General features: G+C 48.0%; 6 protein-coding genes and 1 pseudogene across 7 annotated transcripts; 3 read left to right on the plus strand and 4 right to left on the minus strand.

Annotated features, from left to right (window-relative positions):
* Nucleotides 1–1,820: 1,820 nt before the first annotated feature.
* Nucleotides 1,821–2,293, plus strand: LOC117890936 (annotated as a pseudogene).
* An 8,157-nt stretch (nucleotides 2,294–10,450) lies between these two features.
* On the minus strand, nucleotides 10,451–11,620 carry LOC117891371 (alcohol dehydrogenase-like). The gene is given in 2 exon segments (XM_034796808.1): nucleotides 10,451–10,850; nucleotides 10,853–11,620. Coding segments are annotated over 2 exon segments (1,059 nt in total). The 5' UTR covers nucleotides 11,606–11,620; the 3' UTR covers nucleotides 10,451–10,544.
* Nucleotides 11,621–12,378: 758 nt separating this feature from the next.
* LOC117890520 (glyceraldehyde-3-phosphate dehydrogenase) lies at nucleotides 12,379–13,474 on the plus strand. Its single transcript, XM_034795426.1, has one exon. The coding sequence runs from the start codon at nucleotides 12,379–12,381 to the stop codon at nucleotides 13,471–13,473; it is 1,095 nt and encodes a 364-aa protein (XP_034651317.1). The 3' UTR covers nucleotide 13,474.
* Nucleotides 13,475–13,483: 9 nt separating this feature from the next.
* Nucleotides 13,484–14,774, minus strand: LOC117890521 (protein C1orf43 homolog). Its single transcript, XM_034795427.1, has 2 exons — nucleotides 14,074–14,774; nucleotides 13,484–14,006 (listed from the first exon to the last, which is right to left on the minus strand). Exons 1-2 carry the CDS (start codon nucleotides 14,691–14,693, stop codon nucleotides 13,586–13,588), a joined length of 1,041 nt encoding a protein of 346 aa, XP_034651318.1. The 5' UTR covers nucleotides 14,694–14,774; the 3' UTR covers nucleotides 13,484–13,585.
* Nucleotides 14,775–14,845: 71 nt separating this feature from the next.
* On the minus strand, nucleotides 14,846–16,572 carry LOC117890519 (GPI mannosyltransferase 2). Of its 2 annotated transcripts, none has more exons than XM_034795425.1 (2): nucleotides 16,407–16,572; nucleotides 14,846–16,353 (listed from the first exon to the last, which is right to left on the minus strand). In XM_034795425.1, exon 2 carries the CDS (start codon nucleotides 16,339–16,341, stop codon nucleotides 14,986–14,988), a length of 1,356 nt encoding a protein of 451 aa, XP_034651316.1. In that variant the 5' UTR covers nucleotides 16,342–16,353; nucleotides 16,407–16,572; the 3' UTR covers nucleotides 14,846–14,985. The 2 variants fall into 2 exon arrangements, with proteins under 2 accessions (XP_034651316.1, XP_034651315.1); XM_034795424.1 differs by having other exon boundaries at nucleotides 14,846–16,350; nucleotides 16,404–16,572.
* A 99-nt stretch (nucleotides 16,573–16,671) lies between these two features.
* Nucleotides 16,672–23,252, plus strand: LOC117890267. The gene is made up of 8 exons (XM_034795026.1): nucleotides 16,672–17,269; nucleotides 17,323–17,653; nucleotides 17,713–18,748; nucleotides 18,814–19,285; nucleotides 19,976–21,008; nucleotides 21,074–21,207; nucleotides 21,269–21,597; nucleotides 21,661–23,252. The coding sequence occupies exons 1-8, from the start codon at nucleotides 16,766–16,768 to the stop codon at nucleotides 23,048–23,050; spliced, it is 5,229 nt and encodes a 1,742-aa protein (XP_034650917.1). The 5' UTR covers nucleotides 16,672–16,765; the 3' UTR covers nucleotides 23,051–23,252.
* LOC117890269 (ubiquitin-fold modifier 1) lies at nucleotides 19,293–19,729 on the minus strand. The gene has a single exon (XM_034795028.1). The coding sequence runs from the start codon at nucleotides 19,611–19,613 to the stop codon at nucleotides 19,359–19,361; it is 255 nt and encodes an 84-aa protein (XP_034650919.1). The 5' UTR covers nucleotides 19,614–19,729; the 3' UTR covers nucleotides 19,293–19,358.
* Nucleotides 23,253–23,288: the final 36 nt, after the last annotated feature.

Raw genomic sequence — 23,288 nt, forward strand, 5'->3', positions numbered from 1 at the left:
GATAATACAAATTATATTTGAGAAATTAACAAAAACGAGAAGGGACGTGTGAGACGCTTCTTACGCGTCACCACTTTTATACCCGGCACTCAGTACTACATCTGCAACTTAGCGGTTATTTGTCAAATTTTACATTTTTTCTTCATCTGTCATCTATATCAACAACACTACTCACGCCAACACGCTCCTTTAGCTCGCCACCCTCCCCTAGAAACACACACTGTGAAACAGTGACACAGTGAAAAAACATGGAAACCAGTTACCTTCTACCGACCTCTGTTCGCCTGGTACTTGGTCTGAAAATTTTCCAGCTTTCGGCCATTTCAGTGAAACAATTTCAAAAGTTCACAGTGGCGTCCCAACACAGATCGGCCAATTCTCGAACTACGTTATTTTAGTTCCAGAAATGACCGTCTTCATCGCGTGGGCGCCACTGTGCAAAGAGGTGACTGTCCAAATTTGACAAAAATAACAGGAGAGATTTGTTTTGTTGTTGCCTCCTTTATTTGTAGTCCGTCGAGGATGTGCCACGCCCCCTCGTGATCGGCACAATGTCCTGGATCCTTTGCGACCAGTTCGGGTGCAAGGACATTAAGGATAATGCCATTTTCACGTTGTTTTTTCTTTTTAATCTCTACAAGGCTATAGCTCTGCTGTTTCCTGTCGAAAAAGGACATGTCACGCCTCCTCGGGATCGGGAAAATGTCCCGGATCACTTTTGGTGCTAGGACATTAAGGATAATGCCATTTGAATATTTTTTTCTATATAATCCCCTTCAACTCTATAACTCGGCTGTTTCCTGTCGGATCAGGACTTGGCATGCCTCCTGGCGAAGGTACGAGTCTCCTGTATCGCTTGAGTCCATCAAGGACCACAAGGACTGCAGGATATGGCTGTCCTACGCTATTTTGTAATTGGGAACTTTTCAGCCTGAAAGTATGCTATACTTTTGAGAACAAAAGCAGCCCCCAAAAGATACTTCAGTTTATTGGCCTCTGCCCCTGACACGTCTCTGCTGCTGCCTCTGCCGCGACTCTGCCCTGACTCTGAAGTGTGTGTTTCTAGGGGAGGGTGGCGAGCTAAAGGAGCGTGTTGGCGTGAGTAGTGTTGTTGATGTAGATGACAGATGAAGAAAAAATGTAAAATTTGACAAATTATCGCTAAGTTGCAGATGTAGTACTGAGTGCCGGGTATAAAAGTTGTGACGCGTAAGAAGCGTCTCACACGTCCCTTCTCGTTTTTATACCCGGTACTCGAAGCGTAAGTAGGGTATATTGTATTTGTGCGGATAACGGTTGTATGTAACGCACAGAAGAAAACGTTTCCGACCCCATAAAGTATATATATTCTTGATCAACATCAATAGCCGAGTCGATTGAGCCATGTCTGTCTGTCCGTCTGTCCTTCTGTCCGTCCGTCCGTCCGTCCGTCCGTCTGTCCGTCTTGTTTGTCGGCTAGTTCTCAGAGACTATAAGAGCTAGGGCCACCAAATTTTGGCACCAGACTGCTGTATGCTCACACTGAAACCAGTGTATTTCAAAAATGAGCCCCGCCCCCTTCCGCCCCCGCAAAAGGGCGAAAACCTCCCAAATCTACAAAATACAATGAAGATAACAGAAAACTAAAAACGCCATTCCGTAGGGAATGACCAAATCTATCAGATCACCAAATTGGGATCCGATCGGATCATTATTATAGCCACAATGATTACTGGTGATCTATGCGCGATATTTTTCAAATTTTTCAATGTTATCACTTAATAAACATGTCTCTCTTAATAATTTACATACATTTACATACTGTAGACAAAGTCTCGCACTCGCTGGCCCATTGCGTGGGCGCTGACTTGGCCATGGGCGCAGGCATAGCTGTGAAGTTCAAGGAGGTCTACGGCAAGGTCGATGAGCTGCGTGCCCAGAAGGCGGCCATCGGTGATGTGGCTGTGCTCAAGGATAATGATCGCTACATTTACTATCTGGTGACGAAGCCACAAAGCTGGGGAAAACCAACATACGAGTCGCTGCAGTCATCTCTGGAGCAGATGCGCGAACACATGGTGAGTGGCTTGCGCTAACTTTTAGATCAATTCTTTGCTTATGCATTTCGAACCTTTTCGCAGCGCAAGAACATCGTTAAGCAGCTGGCATACCGCGCATCGGTTGCGGTATTGATGGCTTGGAATGGGACAAAGTCAGCGGCGTTCTGGAGTACGTGTTCGGGCAGGAGCAGCTGGAGATTGTCGTCTACAACTTTGTGCCTCCACCAAGCAATTAGGAATCAATTCTAGGCGAAGATATCAAAAGAAGTATACATATACATACATATACCTAACATCAATTGTATTTATTATGGGAATGGGAATTATGTGCAATTGAATCCTTAATCCTTGATGTCCTTGAAGCGAGAGAGATTGAAAAGGATCGGGGAAGTTGTCCTGATTACAAAAAGGTGTGGCACATTCTGATCGGCCCACAAATATAGGAGAAAAGAAGAAAACAAAACTGTTCTGTCGTTGTTCTCAAAATTTGTTGTAAAAAAAAAAACTTGTACATCAAAAGATGTTTTTGTTATTGTTGTACAACAAACACTTTCTTGTAGTGAACCAACCACGTAGTTAGCACAGTGTCGCTTCCGCGATCACGACGGCCATTTCTTAAACTAAAAATGCGTTCGCACAGTGGCGCCACCGTGATTATTACGGCCATTTATGGAACTAAAATATCGTAGTTCGAGAGTTGGCCGCTCTGTGTTGGCAGCCACAGTGAAATTTTGAAATTTGTCCACTGAAATGGCCGAAAACAGAAAAACAGGCCAGGAAACAGGAAACAGGAAAATTTTCAGACAAAGTTCCAGGCGAACAGAAGTCAGCAGAAGGTAACTTGTGTGAAAAAACATGGAAACCAGTAACCTTCTGCTGACTTCTGTTCGCCTGGTACTTTGTCAGGAAAATTTTCCTGTTTCCCTGTTTCCTGGCCGAAAACAGGAACATTTTCAGACAAAGTACCAGGCGAACAGAAGTCAGCAGAAAATAACTTGTGCCGAAAAAACATGGAAAAGTACAGTAACCTTCTGCTGACTTCTGTTCGCCTGGTACTTTGTCTGAAAATTTTTTTTCCTGTTTCCTGGCCGAAAACAGGAACATTTTCAGACAAAGTACCAGGCGAACAGAAGTCAGCAGAAGGTAACTTGTGTGAAAAAACATGGAAACCAGTAACCTTCTGCTGACTTCTGTTCGCCTGGTACTTTTTCATTTCTGAAAATTTTCCTGTTTCCTGTTTCCTGGCCGAAAACAGGAAAAACATTTTCAGACAAAGTACCAGGCGAACAGAAGTCAGCAGAAGGTAACTTTGTGTGAAAAACATGGAAACCAGTTGCCTTCTGCTGACTTCTGTTCGCCTGGTACTTTGTCTGAAAATTTTCCTGTTTCCTGTTTCCTGGCCGAAAACAGGAAAATTTTCAGACAAAGTACCAGGCGAACAGAAGTCAGCAGAAGGTAACTTGTGTGAAAAAACATGGAAACCAGTAACCTTCTGCTGACTTCTGTTCGCCTGGTACTTTGTCTGAAAATTTTCCTGTTTCCTGTTTCCTGGCCGAAAACAGGAAAATTTTTCAGACAAAGTACCAGGCGAACAGAAGTCAGCAGAAGGTAACTTTGTGTGAAAAAAACATGGAAACCAGTAACCTTCTGCTGACTTCTGTTCGCCTGGTACTTTGTCTGAAAATTTTCCTGTTTCCTGTTTCCTGGCCGAAAACAGGAACATTTTCAGACAAAGTACCAGGCGAACAGAAGTCAGCAGAAGGTAACTTTTGTGAAAAACATGGAAACCAGTTGCCTTCTGCTGACTTCTGTTCGCCTGGTACTTTGTCTGAAAATTTTTTTCTGTTTCCTGCCCTGGCCGAAAACAGGAAAATTTTCAGACAAAGTACCAGGCGAACAGAAGTCAGCAGAAGGTGGTACTGGTTTCCATGTTTTTCCATTAAAACAGGAACCTTTTCTGCTGAGGCTGTTCGCCTGGTACTTTGTCTGAAAATTTTCCTGTTTTCTGGCCGGGAAACAGGAAACAGGAAAATTTTCAGACAAAGTACCAGGCGAACAGAAGTCAGCAGAAGGCAACTGGTTTCCATGTTTTTCACACCTTTCTGCTGACTTCTGTTCGCCTGGTACTTGGTCTGAAAATTTTCCTGTTTTCGGCCAGGAAACAGGAAACAGGAAAATTTTCAGACAAAGTACCAGGCGAACAGAAGTCAGCAGAAGGCAACTGGTTTCCATGTTTTTCATTTTCTGAAAATGTTCCTGTTTCGGCCAGGAAACAGGAAACAGGAAAATTTTCAGACAAAGTACCAGGCGAACAGAAGTCAGCAGAAGGCAACTGGTTTCCATGTTTTTCACATAAGTTTCCTGACTTCTGTTCGCCTGGTACTTGGTCTGAAAATGTTCCTGTTTTCGGCCAGGAAACAGGAAACAGGAAAATTTTCAGACAAAGTACCAGGCGAACAGAAGTCAGCAGAAGGTTACTGGTTTCCATGTTTTTCACACAAAGTTTCCTTCTGCTGACTTCTGTTCGCCTGGTACTTGGTCTGAAAATTTTCCTGTTTTCGGCCAGGAAACAGGAAACAGGAAAATTTTTCAGACAAAGTACCAGGCGAACAGAAGTCAGCAGAAGGTTACTGGTTTCCATGTTTTTTCACACAAGTTACCTTCTGCTGACTTCTGTTCGCCTGGTACTTTGTCTGAAAATGTTCCTGTTTTCGGCCAGGAAACAGGAAACAGGAAAATTTTCAGACAAAGTACCAGGCGAACAGAAGTCAGCAGAAGGCAACTGGTTTCCATGTTTTTTTCACACAAAAAGTTTCCTTCTGCTGACTTCTGTTCGCCTGGTACTTGGTCTGAAAATGTTCCTGTTTTCGGCCAGGAAACAGGAAACAGGAAAATTTTCAGACAAAGTACCAGGCGAACAGAAGTCATCAGAAGGCAACTTGTTTCCATGTTTTTCACAGTTTTCGGTTTCCTTCTGCTGACTTCTGTTCGCCTGGTACTTGGTCTGAAAAATTTTCCTGTTTTCGGCCAGGAAACAGGAAACAGGAAAATTTTCAGACAAAGTACCAGGCGAACAGAAGTCAGCAGAAGGTTACTGGTTTCCATGTTTTTTTACACACAAGTTTCCTTCTGCTGACTTCTGTTCGCCTGGTACTTTGTCTGAAAATGTTCCTGTTTTCGGCCAGGAAACAGGAAACAGGAAAATTTTAGAACAAAGTACCAGGCGAACAGAAGTCAGCAGAAGGCAACTGGTTTCCATGTTTTTCACACAAGTTTCCTTCTGCTGACTTCTGTTCGCCTGGTACTTGGTCTGAAAAATGTTCCTGTTTTCGGCCAGGAAACAGGAAACAGGAAAATTTTCAGACAAAGTACCAGGCGAACAGAAGTCAGCAGAAGGTAACTGGTTTCCATGTTTTTTTCACACAAGTTTCCTTCTGCTGACTTCTGTTCGCCTGGTACTTTGTCTGAAAAATGTTCCTGTTTTCGGCCAGGAAACAGGAAACAGGAAAATTTTCAGACAAAGTACCAGGCGAACAGAAGTCAGCAGAAGGCAACTGGTTTCCATGTTTTTCACACAAGTTTCCTTCTGCTGACTTCTGTTCACCTGGTACTTGGTCTGAAAATTTTCCTGTTTTCGGCCAGGAAACAGGAAACAGGGAAATTTTCAGACAAAGTACCAGGCGAACAGAAGTCAGCAGAAGGTTACTGGTTTCCATGTTTTTTCACACAAGTTTCCTTCTTCTTCCTGTTTCCTGGCCGAAAACAGGAAAATTTTCAGACAAAGTACCAGGCGAACAGAAGTCAGCAGAAGGTTACTGGTTTCCATGTTTTTTCACACAAGTTACCTTCTGCTGACTTCTGTTCGCCTGGTACTTTGTCTGAAAATGTTCCTGTTTTCGGCCAGGAAACAGGAAACAGGAAAATTTTCAGACAAAGTACCAGGCGAACAGAAGTCAGCAGAAGGTAACTGGTTTCCATGTTTTTCACACAAGTTACCTTCTGCTGACTTCTGTTCGCCTGGTACTTTGTCTGAAAATGTTCCTGTTTTCGGCCAGGAAACAGGAAACAGGAAAATTTTCAGACAAAGTACCAGGCGAACAGAAGTCATCAGAAGGCAACTGGTTTCCATGTTTTTTCACACAAGTTTCCTTCTGCTGACTTCTGTTCGCCTGGTACTTGGTCTGAAAATTTTCCTGTTTTCGGCCAGGAAACAGGAAACAGGAAAATTTTCAGACAAAGTACCAGGCGAACAGAAGTCAGCAGAAGGTTACTGGTTTCCATGTTTTTTCATTAAGTTACCTTCTGCTGACTTCGGTTCGCCTGGTACTTTGTCTGAAAATGTTCCTGTTTTCGGCCAGGAAACAGGAAACAGGAAAATTTTCAGACAAAGTACCAGGCGAACAGAAGTCAGCAGAAGGTAACTGGTTTCCATGTTTTTTCACACAAGTTACCTTCTGCTGACTTCTGTTCGCCTGGTACTTTGGTCTGAAAATGTTCCTGTTTTCGGCCAGGAAACAGGAAACAGGAAAATTTTCAGACAAAGTACCAGGCGAACAGAAGTCAGCAGAAGGTAACTGGTGTGAAAAACATGGAAACCAGTAACCTTTCTGCTGACTTCTGTTCGCCTGGTACTTTGTCTGAAAATTTTCCTGTTTCCTGTTTCCTGGCCGAAAACAGGAAAATTTTCAGACAAAGTACCAGGCGAACAGAAGTCAGCAGAAGGCAACTGGTTTCCATGTTTTTCACACAAGTTTCCTTCTGCTGACTTCTGTTCGCCTGGTACTTGGTCTGAAAATGTTCCTGTTTTCGGCCAGGAAACAGGAAACAGGAAAATTTTTCAGACAAAGTACCAGGCGAACAGAAGTCAGCAGAAGGCAACTGGTTTCCATGTTTTTCACACAAGTTTCCTTCTGCTGACTTCTGTTCGCCTGGTACTTGGTCTGAAAAATGTTCCTGTTTTCGGCCAGGAAACAGGAAACAGGAAAATTTTTTCAGACAAAGTATCAGGCGAACAGAAGTCAGCAGAAGGCAACTGGTTTCCATGTTTTTTCATAAGTTTCCTTCTGCTGACTTCTGTTCGCCTGGTACTTGGTCTGAAAATTTTCCTGTTTTCGGCCAGGAAACAGGAAACAGGGAAATTTTCAGACAAAGTACCAGGCGAACAGAAGTCAGCAGAAGGTTACTGGTTTCCATGTTTTTTCACACAAGTTTCCTTCTGCTGACTTCTGTTCGCCTGGTACTTGGTCTGAAAATGTTCCTGTTTTCGGCCAGGAAACAGGAAACAGGAAAATTTTCAGACAAAGTACCAGGCGAACAGAAGTCAGCAGAAGGTAACTGGTTTCCATGTTTTTTCACACAAGTTACCTTCTGCTGACTTCTGTTCGCCTGGTACTTTGTCTGAAAATGTTCCTGTTTTCGGCCAGGAAACAGGAAACAGGAAAATTTTCAGACAAAGTACCAGGCGAACAGAAGTCATCAGAAGGCAACTGGTTTCCATGTTTTTTCACACAAGTTTCCTTCTGCTGACTTCTGTTCGCCTGGTACTTGGTCTGAAAATTTTCCTGTTTTCGGCCAGGAAACAGGAAACAGGAAAATTTTCAGACAAAGTACCAGGCGAACAGAAGTCAGCAGAAGGTTACTGGTTTCCATGTTTTTCACACAAGTTTACCTTCTGCTGACTTCTGTTCGCCTGGTACTTTGTCTGAAAATGTTCCTGTTTTCGGCCAGGAAACAGGAAACAGGAAAATTTTCAGACAAAGTACCAGGCGAACAGAAGTCAGCAGAAGGCAACTGGTTTCCATGTTTTTTTCACACAAGTTTCCTTCTGCTGACTTCTGTTCGCCTGGTACTTGGTCTGAAAATTTTCCTGTTTTCGGCCAGGAAACAGGAAAATTTTCAGACAAAGTACCAGGCGAACAGAAGTCAGCAGAAGGTTACTGGTTTCCATGTTTTTCACACAAGTTACCTTCTGCTGACTTCTGTTCGCCTGGTACTTGGTCTGAAAATGTTCCTGTTTTCGGCCAGGAAACAGGAAACAGGAAAATTTTCAGACAAAGTACCAGGCGAACAGAAGTCATCAGAAGGCAACTGGTTTCCATGTTTTTTTCACACAAGTTTCCTTCTGCTGACTTCTGTTCGCCTGGTACTTTGGTCTGAAAATTTTCCTGTTTTCGGCCAGGAAACAGGAAACAGGAAAATTTTCAGACAAAGTACCAGGCGAACAGAAGTCAGCAGAAGGTTACTGGTTTCCATGTTTTTTCACACAAGTTACCTTCTGCTGACTTCTGTTCGCCTGGTACTTTGTCTGAAAATGTTCCTGTTTTCGGCCAGGAAACAGGAAACAGGAAAAATTTTCAGACAAAGTACCAGGCGAACAGAAGTCAGCAGAAGGCAACTGGTTTCCATGTTTTTTCACACAAGTTTCCTTCTGCTGACTTCTGTTCGCCTGGTACTTGGTCTGAAAATTTTCCTGTTTTCGGCCAGGAAACAGGAAAATTTTCAGACAAAGTACCAGGCGAACAGAAGTCAGCAGAAGGTTACTGGTTTCCATGTTTTTTCACACAAGTTACCTTCTGCTGACTTCTGTTCGCCTGGTACTTGGTCTGAAAATGTTCCTGTTTTCGGCCAGGAAACAGGAAACAGGAAAATTTTCAGACAAAGTACCAGGCGAACAGAAGTCATCAGAAGGCAACTGGTTTCCATGTTTTTTCACACAAGTTTCCTTCTGCTGACTTCTGTTCGCCTGGTACTTGGTCTGAAAATTTTCCTGTTTTCGGCCAGGAAACAGGAAACAGGAAAATTTTCAGACAAAGTACCAGGCGAACAGAAGTCAGCAGAAGGTTACTGGTTTCCATGTTTTTCACACAAGTTACCTTCTGCTGACTTCTGTTCGCCTGGTACTTTGTCTGAAAATGTTCCTGTTTTCGGCCAGGAAACAGGAAACAGGAAAATTTTCAGACAAAGTACCAGGCGAACAGAAGTCAGCAGAAGGCAACTGGTTTCCATGTTTTTTCACACAAGTTTCCTTCTGCTGACTTCTGTTCGCCTGGTACTTGGTCTGAAAATTTTCATGTTTTCGGCCAGGAAACAGGAAACAGGAAAATTTTCAGACAAAGTACCAGGCGAACAGAAGGCAACTGGTTTCCATGTTTTTTCACTGTGTCAAAATCTGGATGCTATGAAACCGCAATTCATTTTAGTTACTTGGCGACTGAAAAATGAATTGCGGTCAGGAAACCGGAAAATTTTCAGACAAAGTATGTTTCCATGTTTTTTCACTGTGTCAAAATCTGGATGCTATGAAACCGCAATTCATTTTTCAGTCGCCAAGTAACTACAATTAATTGCGGTTTAATAGCATCCAGCTTTTGACACAGTGAAAAAACATGGATACCAGTTACCTTCTACTGACTTCTGTTCGCCTGGTACTTGGTCTGAAAATTTTCCAGTTTTCGGCCATTTCAGTGAAGCAATTTCAAAAGTTCACAGTGGCGTCCCAACACAGATCGGCCAATTCTCGAACTACGTTATTTTAGTTCCAGAAATGACCGTCTTCATCGCGTGGGCGCCACTGTGCAAAGAGGTGACTGTCCAAATTTGACAAAAATAACAGGAGAGATTTGTTTTGTTGTTGCCTCCTTTATTTGTAGTCCGTCCATGATGTGCCACGCCCCCTCGTGATCGGCACAATGTCCTGGATCCTTTGCGACCAGTTCGGGTGCAAGGACATTAAGGATAATGCCATTTTAACGTTGTTTTTTCTTTTTAATCTCTACAAGGCTATAGCTCAGCTGTTTCCTGTCGAAAAAGGACATGTCACGCCTCCTCGGGATCGGGAAAATGTCCCGGATCACTTCGGGTGCTAGGACGTTAAGGATAATGCCATTTAAATATTGTTTTTCTATATAATCCCCTTCAACGCTATAACTCGGCTGTTTCCTGTCGGATCAGGACATGGCATGCCTCCTGGCGAAGGTACGAGTCTCCTGTATCGCTTGAGTCCATCAAGGACCACAAGGACTGCAGGATATGGCTGTCCTACGCTATTTTGTAATTGGGAACTTTTCAGCCTGAAAGTATGCTATACTTTTGAGAACAAAAGCAGCCCCCAAAAGATACTTCAGTTTATTGGCCTCTGCCCCTGACACGTCTCTGCTGCTGCCTCTGCCGCGACTCTGCCCTGACTCTGCAGTGTGTGTTTCTAGGGGAGGGTGGCGAGCTAAAGGAGCGTGTTGGCGTGAGTAGTGTTGTTGATATAGATGACAGATGAAGAAAAAATGTAAAATTTGACAAATAACCGCTAAGTTGCAGATGTAGTACTGAGTGCCGGGTATAAAAGTTGTGACGCGTAAGAAGCGTCTCACACGTCCCTTCTCGTTTTTGTTAATTTCTCAAATATAATTTGTATTATCAAATCAAATCAGCCTTATTTTAATTGAGTGGAAAAGCTAAGCTAAAAGCTAAAAACCCTATCCCATTGAATGGGTTATGGGGCGGGTATCCCGTTTAGATGCCCGAATCCCAGTGCTTGGTCCATTTGATGGGCTCCAGAGTTCCCAAGTCCAATTTCCAGAGGGCACCATTCTTGTTCAGCTCAATGGCCTTGACAAAGTTCTTGGCACACTGCTGAGTGGTCTGGGTGGGATGCTCCAGCAGCTTCTCCGCCACCTTGGGCTCCACATCCAGCCACGAGTTGAATTTCTGCACCAGAGTGGTCTTGGTGATGCCAGGATTCACAGTGTAGGCGGTGACTCCAGTGATGGGTGCAAGTTTCGCCAGGGAGCTGGTGAAGTTAACCACCGCCGCCTTGCTTTGCTGCCAGAGTAAACTGGCACCTGGTAGATGGCATTAAAACCGGTAACGGAGCCAATGTTGCAAATGATGCCACCTGGGCCGCACTTGCGCTTGTCCCAGAAGTCCAGAATGGCTGTGGTGGTGTTGACCAGGCCAGTGTAGTTAACGGCAATAGTACGCTCGATCTGATGATCGTCCAGGATGCCCGCACCGTTGATCAGGATATCGACGGTCTTGAACTTTGAAAAGATGCACTTCAGGAGTTTGGCGGTCTCTGCGAGAGGTGCAGTCACATCATAAGGGAAGAAGGTGACGGTCACCTTGGGATTGATTGCCTTCAGTTCGGCAATGGCATCTGGATTGTCAATGCGATCCAGGATGACCAGGTTCTTCAGATCACGCTTAACCAACTCCTTGCTGGTGTCCAGGCCAATGCATCCCAGACCAGCCACGAAAACAACATTCTTGTTTGTGAGTGACATTTTGGATCTTTTCTTTTGTTTCTGGCAATCCTTCAGAGTCTTAACGCCCCGTTCCTCCCACTTGAGCTTCCTGGGATCGGATTCCTGCAGCAGCCTTTTACCATCAACCGCCAGTGTGTTGTTTCTGTTGCAAATGCCGTGAGTGGAGTCGTAACGCAGCGTATAGGCCAAGTACTTGGGAACCATTAAGGGGTCATTGATGGCCAGCACCTGCGCATCCTTGCGCGACAGACAATGGCGCAGAAGCACGCGACCGATGCGGCCAAAGCCATTGATTCCGACTCCCGACATGCTCTTCGGTTGCTCGCAATATAAACAGTGCAAATTTTAAATATTAATTTCGATTGTTTTTCAGAGAGTACTTGAGACTAGTGACCAGGTACTTTATGTTGAATATTATTTTTTGGATTATGTTGAATATTAGAAAAAAATTTTACTGAAAATTTAGAATTAAAGAAAGAGATGTTTGCCGAACGAACACCAGAAATAGAATGAGAGTATTTGTTTCGACTGAAAGGAACAACTGCCAAACAATGTCAAAGGCACAAAACAAGAGGTCCAAACGAATGACTTTAGAGTCTCGGTTCACTGACGCTGTAGCAGATCGTACCTGTAAAATGATGTGGGGATGTTTTAAATGGTCTAATACTTCTGAAAAATTTGGCATTAGCCAATCGGTGGTGATCTGAGTGGAAAAGATGCGAAATTTTGTCCCGAAACAGCAAATCCAAGGCGCTAACATACCCAAAAGCTAGACTTATAATGGCGCAAATGAGGAACAAGAACTTTCTAAGGCCAAATGATGCTTATTTTCCCATCACAGTATCTATTTTTTGCAGAGGGCCAGCCTAATCAATCAAAGGTAAAACATCCCATTTGGGAATCATAAATTCCATGTACGATCTGCTGTACAAGCTTCAGTGAACCGAGACTCAAAAGTCATTCGTTTGAACCTTTTGTTTTGTGCCTTTGACAGTTGTTCCTTTCAGTCAAAACAAATACTCTCTGAACAACGATTATTTTTTGGAAGCAACAAAGATAATATTTAAAATTCTCCGAAGAGCATGTCGGGACTCGGAATCAATGGCTTTGGCCGCATCGGTCGCGTGTTTCTGCGCAATTGTCTGTCGCGCAAGGATGCGCAGGTGCTGGCCATCAATGACCCCTCAATGGATCCCAAGTACCTGGCCTATATGCTGCGTTATGATTCCACGCACGGCATATACAACAAGAAGATCTGCCTGGAGGGCAACACACTGGTGGTCGATGGCAAGAAGATCAAGCTGCTGCAGGAATCCGATCCAAAGAAGCTCAAGTGGGGGGAACTGGGCGTTAAGACTGTGGTGGAATGCTCGGGCCGCTTCACCACTTTGAAGGATTGCCAGGTATATTTGGATGGTGGTGCCAAGAAGGTCGTCATCTCTGCCCCTTCCGCCGATGCACCAATGTTTGTGTGCGGCGTCAATCTGCACAAGTATAAGCCGGACATGAAGATCATCTCGAATGCCTCTTGCACCACCAACTGTCTGGCCCCGCTGGCCAAGGTGGTGCACGACAAGTACCAAATCGTTGAGGGTCTGATGACCACGGTGCATGCCGCCACCGCCACCCAAAAGATCATCGATGGGCCGAGCAACAAGGCGTGGCGCGATGGCCGCAGTGGCATGTGCAACATCATACCCGCCTCCACGGGCGCCGCCAAGGCAGTGGGCAAAGTGATTCCCTCGCTGAACGGGAAGCTCACGGGCATGGCATTCCGTGTGCCCGTCCCCAATGTCTCTGTTGTGGATCTGACCTGTCGCCTGAACAAGCCCGCCAAGTTGGATGACATCAAGAAGGCCGTCAAGGCAGCAGCCGAGGGTGACATGAAGGGCATCCTCGGCTATGTGGAGGAGGAGGTCGTCTCCTCAGACTTTAACGGTTCGCGCTTTGCATCCGTCTTCGATGCCAAGGCCTGCATTGCCCTCAGCGATAATTTTGTCAAGCTAATTGCCTGGTATGACAATGAGACGGGCTACTCGTGTCGCCTCTTCGATCTCATTCTGTACACACAATTGGCTGACATGTGTGCCGAGAGGGAGCTGAAGAAGAAGTGTGCCGAGGAGGAGCTCAAGAAGAAGTGCGCCGAGAAAGACAAGGATCCCTGCAAGAAGAAGTAGGCTTCCATTGGACTGAAAAGATTATGTTTGGATAGTTTAATTGTTTGTTTTTGCAAATTCCCTTTGAAAGAATTGAATAACTTCTTGCTGTGAGTGTTCTTTGGTCGATGGCTTAGACATTACTGGAATTCCTCTGAAACTGCATAGCGGAAATGCTTCGTATTTCGTTCTCCGCACCCTCCACGGCACCAGCATCACCGCTCTGATGGTGATCCGCCTCCACAATGATGTCGTCCAGCGTGGGAGTCTTGATTCTGCTGCGTATAATGAGATCCCTTTCGGCAGGGGCCTGCAAGTGCAGCGGATTGGTGGCCAGCTCGGCGGCCCCGTCTATGGGCACACCCTGCAGTCCCAGCGTCATGTTCACCTTTGCATGCTGCCCAGAAGTCAGTTCGCTGCTCGGCTGCACATTGTCCAATGAGGTGGGAGGGCGCAGGCGAGCCGGATCCAGCAGAGAGTGCATTTTGGTTTGCTTGCGTGGAGTGCGCGCTGGTGAGGCCTTCCTGGAGTTGTAATTCTTCAGCTGCTTGGAGCTAAAAGAGTAATAATTCGTTAGAATTTGAAGACAGAAAGGATCGTATCCAATCAGTCTGTACTCACGCTTCCAGGAGTTTGAGCAACAAATGGTGATACGCTTCATATTCGTCCTTGCCAAACTCGTTGGGATCGTGGCGTGCGTGCTCGTACATGTCGCAATATTGGTGAATCATGCGCTGGCCCGCGCCGTTGAGGGTGACCGACAGCGTGGTTAGAAGAAAGGCACGAAGACTCTCATGGGCGTGCCTTGTGCTGCCATCCGCTCGGGCAATCTCCGATTCCAGCAACTTGACGTCGTCCACAGCCTTCATGCGGTAGTAGTAGGGTGGCAGTGGTTTCTCCTGCTCTGGCGGCACTATGTACTTTTCGCCATCGTTCCACAACAGCCTCGGCTCCTGGGCTATCTTCTGAATGCAGTCCAATCGTCGTTCGATCTCTCGGCGCAGCACTTTCTTTGCATCGGTGCCCACCGGCACGTGAGGGCCGCGACGTCCACGCAGCTGGAAGCGCATTATCTGTCGCTTGGCAAAGATGAAGAGCATCAGGGATGTGAGGACACCTCCGCTGATAATGATGATTATCATAACACCCGAAAGCTGCTCCATGCTGTTGCCTGTGTTTTCCTTGCTGGGACTTTCGGGGGAGCGCAAGTCGCTTATCTTGTGTAGGTGTAGCCCATCCATATAATCTTTTTGTTTTTTCGCCCGTTTCGTAGATATAAACAATTTTCGCTTTGTTATTCTTTCTTCTTTTTATCGGTGCGCCCCAACAGCTGATTCGGGAATCGATAGGCTTTACTTAGAGATGTGCGGCTGGGCGTGAACTGATATCGATTAGTGTTGGTTCAAATATTTTTATTCAATTTTGCGGTCAACCTTTTGAAAAATATTTACATGCTAAAAGTTTAATCCTTTCGGATGTACAGTCTCTTTGGCAGCCAGCAGCGCTCGTGCTCTTTAGGTCCTTTTATCCACTCTACGTCCATGGGTAGTTGTTGCTGAAGAGAACAGTTCCCAGCAGGCTGTAGGTGAGGCACCATACGAACAGTGCCCCCGTCTTGGAGCGGAACGAGAGCTGGAATGTGCTGGGCATGTGATCGGCGGCAAACCAATAGAATACGGGCGTGGCCGAGGCCAAGAGTCGCGTGGACACCTGAATATGAACGTACAACGTGCAGACGAGTGTCAGCACAGCGGCGTGCAGGACGAACGGGAGTGCAATGTGCTCCTTGAGGATTCCTTTGTACTCGGCCTGGTTGAGCTTCGACCAGGTGCTGGCAACGAGTCCCCTCAAGTAGTTGTAGCAGTGCCAATGCATGAAGAGCAGCATGGGCAGGGCCAGCAGAAAGTTGGGCAGCTGCTTCCACTTGTAGTAGCGCAGGAATCCCACGTCCCAGTAGTGCGACTGGACATAAGTGTAGGGGAACGGCAGGGTGTAGCCGCACCAGGGTGATCCCGCCGATGCCTGGCCGGAGATCAAGTAGTTTCTCTCCTTGGCGTAGTCCAAGATGTGTTGGGCATGCTGCTCCTTCACATCCGGCAGGCAGTACAGTCGGTAGATGTAGAAGTAGTACGTGTGCAGGATTCCAAGAGCCACCAGCATTGCCAGGCCCACTTTGATGAGCTGCCAGCAGCGCTGGACCGAGCTTGTAGAGAGCAGAATGTGGCGGGCCACGAAATACAAGGGAAATCCCAGGGTGATGAGTCCATTGGAGCGACAGAGCAGGCAACCGGTCAGGGCAGCTCCCAGCCGAAGGGTTCGAAACTCCTTGTCCGATCTCATGCACTCCAGCATGAGGGAGAAGCTGGCGAAGGCAAAGAAGGTCTCCGAGTAGGCGGCACTGAAGAAGATCGTCGCCGGATTGAAGCAGAAGATCAACGCCGCATTCCAGCTCTTGTTGTGGTCGTTGAACGTCCTTTGGGTCAGCGAGTAGAGTACGTTGGCCGCCTTGCAGAATATCCACACATTGAGGGCCACTGCCACAAGCAGAATGAGCGCGTCGCGGGACAAAGGTATGCCCAGATGTAGGCACGCCTGTGCTACGTGACGCACAACGACCGGATACAGCGGATAGAAGGCCAGCGTGTTCTCATATGTGTACAAATTGCTGGCTATGTGCAGGAAGTACTCTCCATCCCAGTGCCGCAGGCCCGACAAGCTCTTCAGCACCAGTTCGTCCAGCCAAGGAAATGGTCCACTTTTCGCTACTTCCGCCTGTGGCATGCGGAACACGTCCGGCTTGTGGTCGGGCACGGCAAAGTTGGCCACCAGTTGGACCACCAGCACCATGAGTCGACTGGCCAGCGCCAGCTTGGTAACCTTTCTCGTCATTTGCTAGGCCTGCAAAGGGTGGAGTCATGAGGCATGTGATTCACACCCAATTCAAAACTTACCCCTGCTATGACACAATCAAATGGCATTCAATTTGTACCCTCCACGCTTTAGGCAGCGTTCGGCTAGGGCCTTTCTGTCTCCTTAAAGCTCGAGTGAAAAAGTCCTGGGGGATTGCAGTGGAAGTGAAGTTTTGGTGCACACAAATATTTTTGCCCGGCAACTGGACAATTCCACAACAAAAACAGTTTGCGATAAGACGGCAATCGATAGGTCCAGTGAGTGGAAATATGCCATGCGATAGTTGGCTATCGAAAGTAGACCATCTGTGGCGCATAGTGGCGGCATTTTGGACACACTGCTGGCATTTTTGTTTTCAAGTGAATCTTTGTGTTCAAATTGAGTGTTTAAATGCCTGGAAACAATGCCAAACAGTGCCAGAAAGACAGACGGTGCCAGCAGCGCCAGCTCAACGCCGAAGCGAACGCGAAAGCGGCGGCGAATTGACCGACAGAGTCTCGACTCTCAGGTGGACGACGATGCCAAAGAAATAGATCGCCGGCTGCGGAAGGTGGCTCGCGACAATTCCATTAGCAGCGAGGACATGCACAAGGTGGTGCGCAGTGTGGTGCGAAATGACCACGTGCTGGCACTGGTCACCCTCAAGGCGGAGGATGAGTTGGCCAAGGAGCGGCTGGTGTCCACCGAGCAACAGAAACGGGGCGCCATCATCATCACGGACACTCCATCGGTGGCCAAGCTGACACGTGCCAAGGCGAGGGAGTTGAATTGCACTCCAAGCATTAGTCTGCCCTCCCTGAACGATACGCCGGCCGACGCGAATGGCATAGAGGCGCTAATACGCGACGATTTGCACTCCGACGAGGAGGATGAGGAGTACACCTTCAAGGAGGACGATTTCCACGAGGTGGGCATAGCATTTGCTTAGTTTCCTCATCACTAATGTGCCTTGTTTTCCAGTCTGACGATGATCCCAACACCACAGCCTCTGACTTCGACTCCAATCCGTGCACGCCAAACACGCCGCTCACTGGAGCCGAAGAGTCGCCAGTAAAGTTATCCGACGACGGCTGCTTCAAGGTGCCGCTGGACAAAAATAAAGCTGGCCATGAAGATCTGCGCATTGCTACGCGTACGCGCTCCAAACTGTGTCTGCAGGAGACGACAATCGAGGACTTGCAGTCGGGATTTGTGCCGCCTGACCTGGAGCCCAGTGACATAGTCGAGCCGGACATGACGGCCACTGATGCCGACTGGATGCAGTTCCTCAACGATTTCACAAAGCCCTTGAGTGGGTAGCAAGTTTACCTAAACTTCTGTGCAGCAAACTAATTTCTCTTTTTGTGGCAGATAATAATTTCCTGGGTGATGACGATGATCTCATTGAAGATCCAGAGTATGTGGCGGTTGACCATATTGATTCGGAGTATGAAAACGCCGAGGAGCTGCGTGATGTCAATATATCCAAGAAGGAGCTGACAGACTTGGTCTCCGAACTGTTTGCCGGCCTGCTGCAGGAGGGCGTATCCTTCGAATCTGTTGAACTGGAAACACCGCAGAAGTTCCTGGAGAGCGCCAACATTTCGATTGATCCCATTGAGCAGGTATCGCGGCATATAGACTTTGATGAGCAGCCAGTCGGCCACCAGCCCGATCTGAATGGCTTTCAGGATGCCTTGCTATTGCCCGTGTCCGTTGCCGTGACGCAGGAGGCGGATGCTGGGCGGCTGAACAGCCCTTGCAAGATTGTGAATGTGCCAGCGGATGCCTTGAGTGAGCCACCAGAACTGATTGCCGTGCCGCTGGCTGGTCAACTCAATTGCTTTCAGCTGGCCAAGGTAATTGCAAATGGTCCACTGCCCCTCTGCGTACCGCCAGAGCAAGATCCCTTCCTGGACTACGCTGCCGCAGAGCCATCGGAGCCGCCTACATCAACCAAATACAGCAAGGATCGTTACTTGAAGCCATACGACACGAATTTCACCTGGGAGTACATCTCGGTGCGCAAGCACGTCTACGCGGAGTACGATGAGCAGTTCGAGAACCTGCGAAACGTTCAACCAGCCAATCCCACTGTCCGTGGCATTGGATTCACACGGAATCAGCACGACACGCTGCAACAGCAGCTGCGCATTCACACGCAAATGCTCACGCAGAGCTACCTGCAAACCTACTCGCATCCCACACTCTATGCCATGGCCAAGAAGCCCAAGGAATTGCTGGAGAATCTGCAGCAGCGAGCAGCCACAGACGCCAGCTTCAATTGCTACAACCTGAAGGAAGCCATCGAGCTGGTGCGACAGTGGGAGCACGATCTCAATAGCGACGTCTTCCAGGAGGAGAACAAAAAGATGATGGACTTTATCAACAAAGAGACAGACTTGACGTGAGTACAGATCACAAAGGTTTATACCAATTGCCTGCTAATGTAGCTCTCTCTCTCTCGATTAGCGATGGTCGCACGCGGCAGGTGCCACGGCTTGCACCCAGAATAATGGATCTCATGCTGGACAGTCGAGTATTCATGTATCCGCAGTATCTGCCACGCATGGCCTTCAAGCCGCGCCTGCCGCACATCACCGCATGGGCTCCCTCCGAGTACCAACTGATAGCCATGGGCCTGGAGAAGCATATGACTGACATCAAGAATGCCAAGAGACCGCTGCGCAAGAGCGCCGATCCGGTGCGCATTGCCTGCAAGCGCATGGCCAAGGATATGCTGCATGACAAGTCGGGCAGAAGAATCTTCTTCAAGGTGCTTGAGCTGCGCGAAACGGATCAGTATAATCCCGTCAAGTATTACTTTGATCATGAGCGGGCGCCACCCATTAACCACATACTGCTGGGCTTCCACGGTGGCAAAGTGCTGATGCCGCGCGAACGCCACCAGGAGCTGCCCAGTGCCTGGCAATACTACATCCAGGTGAGCATTTCTTCATGTTACATTTACGTTTAATTGGAGGGGAAAATCTCAAGCGGGAAATACGTTAAGCTAGTTAGTGGCCCACACGATCTCTGGGTATGAGACGCAGCTCGGAGCCATGCTTCAGGAATACATTTCCGGCCGTCTGCTGGGGGCTGATGCCAATGCCATCGTCGGTGATGATCGCGCTTGTCTCTGCGGGCACTTTGAACTCCTCCGATGCGAATTTGAGCACGGCCGTGAATGGCGTTCCTTCCGGCACGCTGAGCACCTTGAAAGGCAGCTTTGGGTCCGAGGTTAGCGTGATTTTAAAGGTTACTTTGCTCATGTTGGAATGCAGATAGATTTCCCTGTGACGTGGTCAGTTTTTGTGTGTCCAGTGAACAGCTGCCAGTGTCGTTTGTCGCTAATGGAATCCGTAATCGCCTTCACGGTGGAATTAGACTGAAATGGAAATACGTAAATTGTACAGTTGCCTCCACATAATATTAATATTTTAATTAATAACAAAAAATATGTTTTTGGACTCACAGCAGTCAAAAGTGCGATAGACAAATGGCAATACTATCGGCGATAGTGCGCCCGTTGGCTGCGCGCCTATCGATGCTTACTTTTGTTTCTCTCATCCCTGAATGTTTATAAATTGCGGAAAATTTTCTATAGTCGCCTAAATTGCCGAATATTTTGCAGAAAACGTGGGAAAAGAAGCGTGCCGGGCGCACCCTCAAGCCAGCCAAGGCCTCAGCTGAAGCGAGTGCATCGTATATTGACTTTGTGCGTGAGGCAATCGGCGAAGACCTGCAATTACCCGAGAGCCTAGGCGAGGCTGCCATCCCGGACGGGGGTGCCACTGTTTCAGCACTCACAGAGCCACCAAAGAAGTCTCAAAGGAAGCCAAAGTACGCAGCGAAAAAGCAGACTCACCATTCATCCTTGCTGACCATCAACGTGAACTATGTGTTTGGCGGCGGCACTAATACGGACACACAAGGAGCTGGCATCTCCGTGCCCTTCCAGCAGGGCAACTTGGCTGACAATGTGGTGAACATTAACCGAACGCTTTCAAGCAGCGCCGAATGCAGTCGCGTGCTGGCTCTGCCTTCACCACCGCCTCCCCTGGGCGACGATGCACCACCTGCCATCAACTATACGCTGGATGCGTTGACGAATTCCCTGAAGCTAAACGAGTCTGAGGTAGAAACTACGCAGCAGGAACTGTTGCTAGTCAACGAAAGCAACTCCTTCACACGCACAGCCAACGGCTCAGGCAGAAACTGCAAAAGGGCTCGCTATCAAATATTTAAGCCAAGGATTCAATCGCGCAATAAGTCGCGTTCCAGCTTATCCCCGCCACAGAGTCGCTACCACAGCTTGCACAAACGTCTGCGCCATAAACTGCAGCAGCGCTGCCATCACCTAATCACCTCCTACTCAGCCTACCTGCAAAAGGAAACCGACAAGTACATAGCCTGCGCGCCTGTACAGCTCGTCCACAGACACTTTCTGGCCCTCGAACTGTACACCCTGATGCTCGGTGACTTGAAAATGCTGTGCAACAATAAGGTGCAACCACCCGCGACATCGACACCGTCCTCATCGCAGCAAAAACGATCACGAGACGATCATGAAACGGCGAGGATTCGCAAGGCCAATCGACAGGAGGAGCTGCTGCGGCACATGCTGCAGCCAGATGGATCCGAGGAGCAAAACCGCAACGATGCCAGTGAGTACAAAATGGGTCTGGACTGTACATAGATGGTATAATCATTCTTTGTCATTCTTCTACAGTTTTCGCCTATAATTTCTATGACAAAGTGGAGGAGGCCTTGCTGAATGCGGATCGGGTGGAGGATTGCAAGAAATTCAACAAACTGCTGCAGACCTTTGATCCCCAGCATGACAAAGTGTCCGATTTGTATCTAGTAAGCATCAGAGATTGTTCCCCATTTGCGCAACCCTCAAAACTTGTGGTTTAACTTACAGAAAGTGGAAAATCTATTGCTGCCGGACCATCCCGAATTGGCGGAGGTTTTCCTCAACTTTCTGCTACCTGCGGAGGCGGCTGAGCTGGGGAAGTTCTTTCAGCACTTTATGATCAGCAATGCCAGCAACTTCATCAACAAACTGAACATCTATTTCTGCAAACAACCCGCCCAGATAAGAAAGATCTACGCCTGCCTCAGTGAGCTGGCGGAGCTGCCCAGCGTGAGCATGAAGAAGGTGGAGAATAAGATAATGCCCTTGCTCAAGGGCAATCAGTTTCTGTGCGATTGGTTTGTGCGGCAATTTCCTCAGGGCAAGCCACCAAAACGGTAAGAGGGGAACGATTCGGTTATCCCAGAATTCCTCAATTGATATTTGAATATTTGTTGCAGCATGATGCCCCCTGTGGAGACGTTTAATTTGCATGAGTTGCAGCACAACACAACCGGCGAGTATACCGAGACTGTACACGATTCCGTGGATCCTGTCACACAGCCAAAACCACCGGCAGCCTGCAGATTGAAGTACATCAATGGACGCATGTTCTATGGCTCTAAAATACTGCTGCCCGCCAAACTCTCCTTCATGGCGGCCAGCATCTACAACGAGCAGCTGTACGATGTGCCAACAGGCTCGACCGATGCCCTCACCTGTGTCCATGGCATTCGGGCGCACGGCGAGAAGCTGCTGAGCCTGGCCACGTCCGTGGACAGCGACGATGCGGCAGATCGAAGCGAAGAGGATGATGCGAGTCGTGGCCTGATCATTGACACAACTGGCGACGAGCAGAACAGCAGCTCCTCCCTCGAGATGTGCGACGATGCGACACTGAAAGCCCATGCCGTGCGGCTGAATGCCAGCCTCTATGGGAATCAAAACTTTGGAGCCACCAGCACGCCCAATGCCAGCCACTCGCAGGGCCATCATCCGAATGCCAGGAAAACGGCCATCAACTTTGGCGAGTTGTCGCCACGCAAGCAGGCGAATTGCTCCGGGCTGAGTCCGTTGTCGGGCCTGTCGCCGCACATGGACAAGCGGAAATCGCCAACGAAGAAGGTTCGCTCGCCGCAGAACCAGACGCAGCCCAAGCCTCGCTTGAATGTGCCGCCCATGGTGGTCATACATGAGACGCGGCCACCACCCTCGCCGGCCATTGAGTGTGCGAAACGTTTGCGCACGCTGATCGACCAGGAAAGTGCTCGCGACTCCAGCGACAACAAGGCGGGCATTCGCGTCATTGCCCAGGCCAAGCAGAAGCCAGCGGCAACGCTCTCTGTGCCCAAAGTGGAGCCCGACACCCTGGAAGAACGCGAGTTCCTTTCGGACAGTGGCGCCAGTCGCAGTCTGCCCCTCTCCCCGCAGTCTTTTAGCCCCGTCAAAATGGATTTGGGTCAGTCGGAGGAGGAAGAGCTGGAGCCGCTGCGCGTGAGTGCTGGCAATACCCCCCAGCACGTGATAACGACGCAGTTCGACAGCGACGAGGACTGCAAACTCGATGTGGTGGCCAGTCTGGCGAACTTCGAAAACGCCGAAGAGGCCTCTCCAGTCGCAGTGGCCGCCAGCACCTCGAAACCTGCCTCCCCACCCTACAGTTGCAGCAAGTCTGCGCCGTGGACGCGCGAAGAGGACAAGGTAATTCTTACCGAAATGAAATTGGGGGCACGTGATCGCGAGCAGCTCATCAGGCGAATGCGCGTCAAGCTCAAGAATCGCAATATAAACGAGCTGCGCACCCGGCACCAGTTCCTCATGGACTTTCTGTCCAAGCTGCAGGGTAAATAGGGAAACAACGGGGTGCTAGGTGCATGTATTATACTTCAAACAGAATAATTAGTTTGCTCAACTATGCTTAGGATTAGGAAGCATCTTTTAGTGACTCACACAATCTCCCCCTTAATTAAGTTCATCCTGGAGTTTCCCCATCTATCGTTAAGACTGTTGACATTCGTAAATATATAAAAATGTTTTTAAATCTAACTTGTAACTCACTTTCCCCTTGCAACAAACCTCATAACTTGTG

The sequence above is a fragment of the Drosophila subobscura genome, chromosome E (assembly GCF_008121235.1).
Source record: "Drosophila subobscura isolate 14011-0131.10 chromosome E, UCBerk_Dsub_1.0, whole genome shotgun sequence".
In the NCBI taxonomy this organism is placed as follows: Eukaryota; Metazoa; Arthropoda; class Insecta; order Diptera; family Drosophilidae; genus Drosophila; species Drosophila subobscura.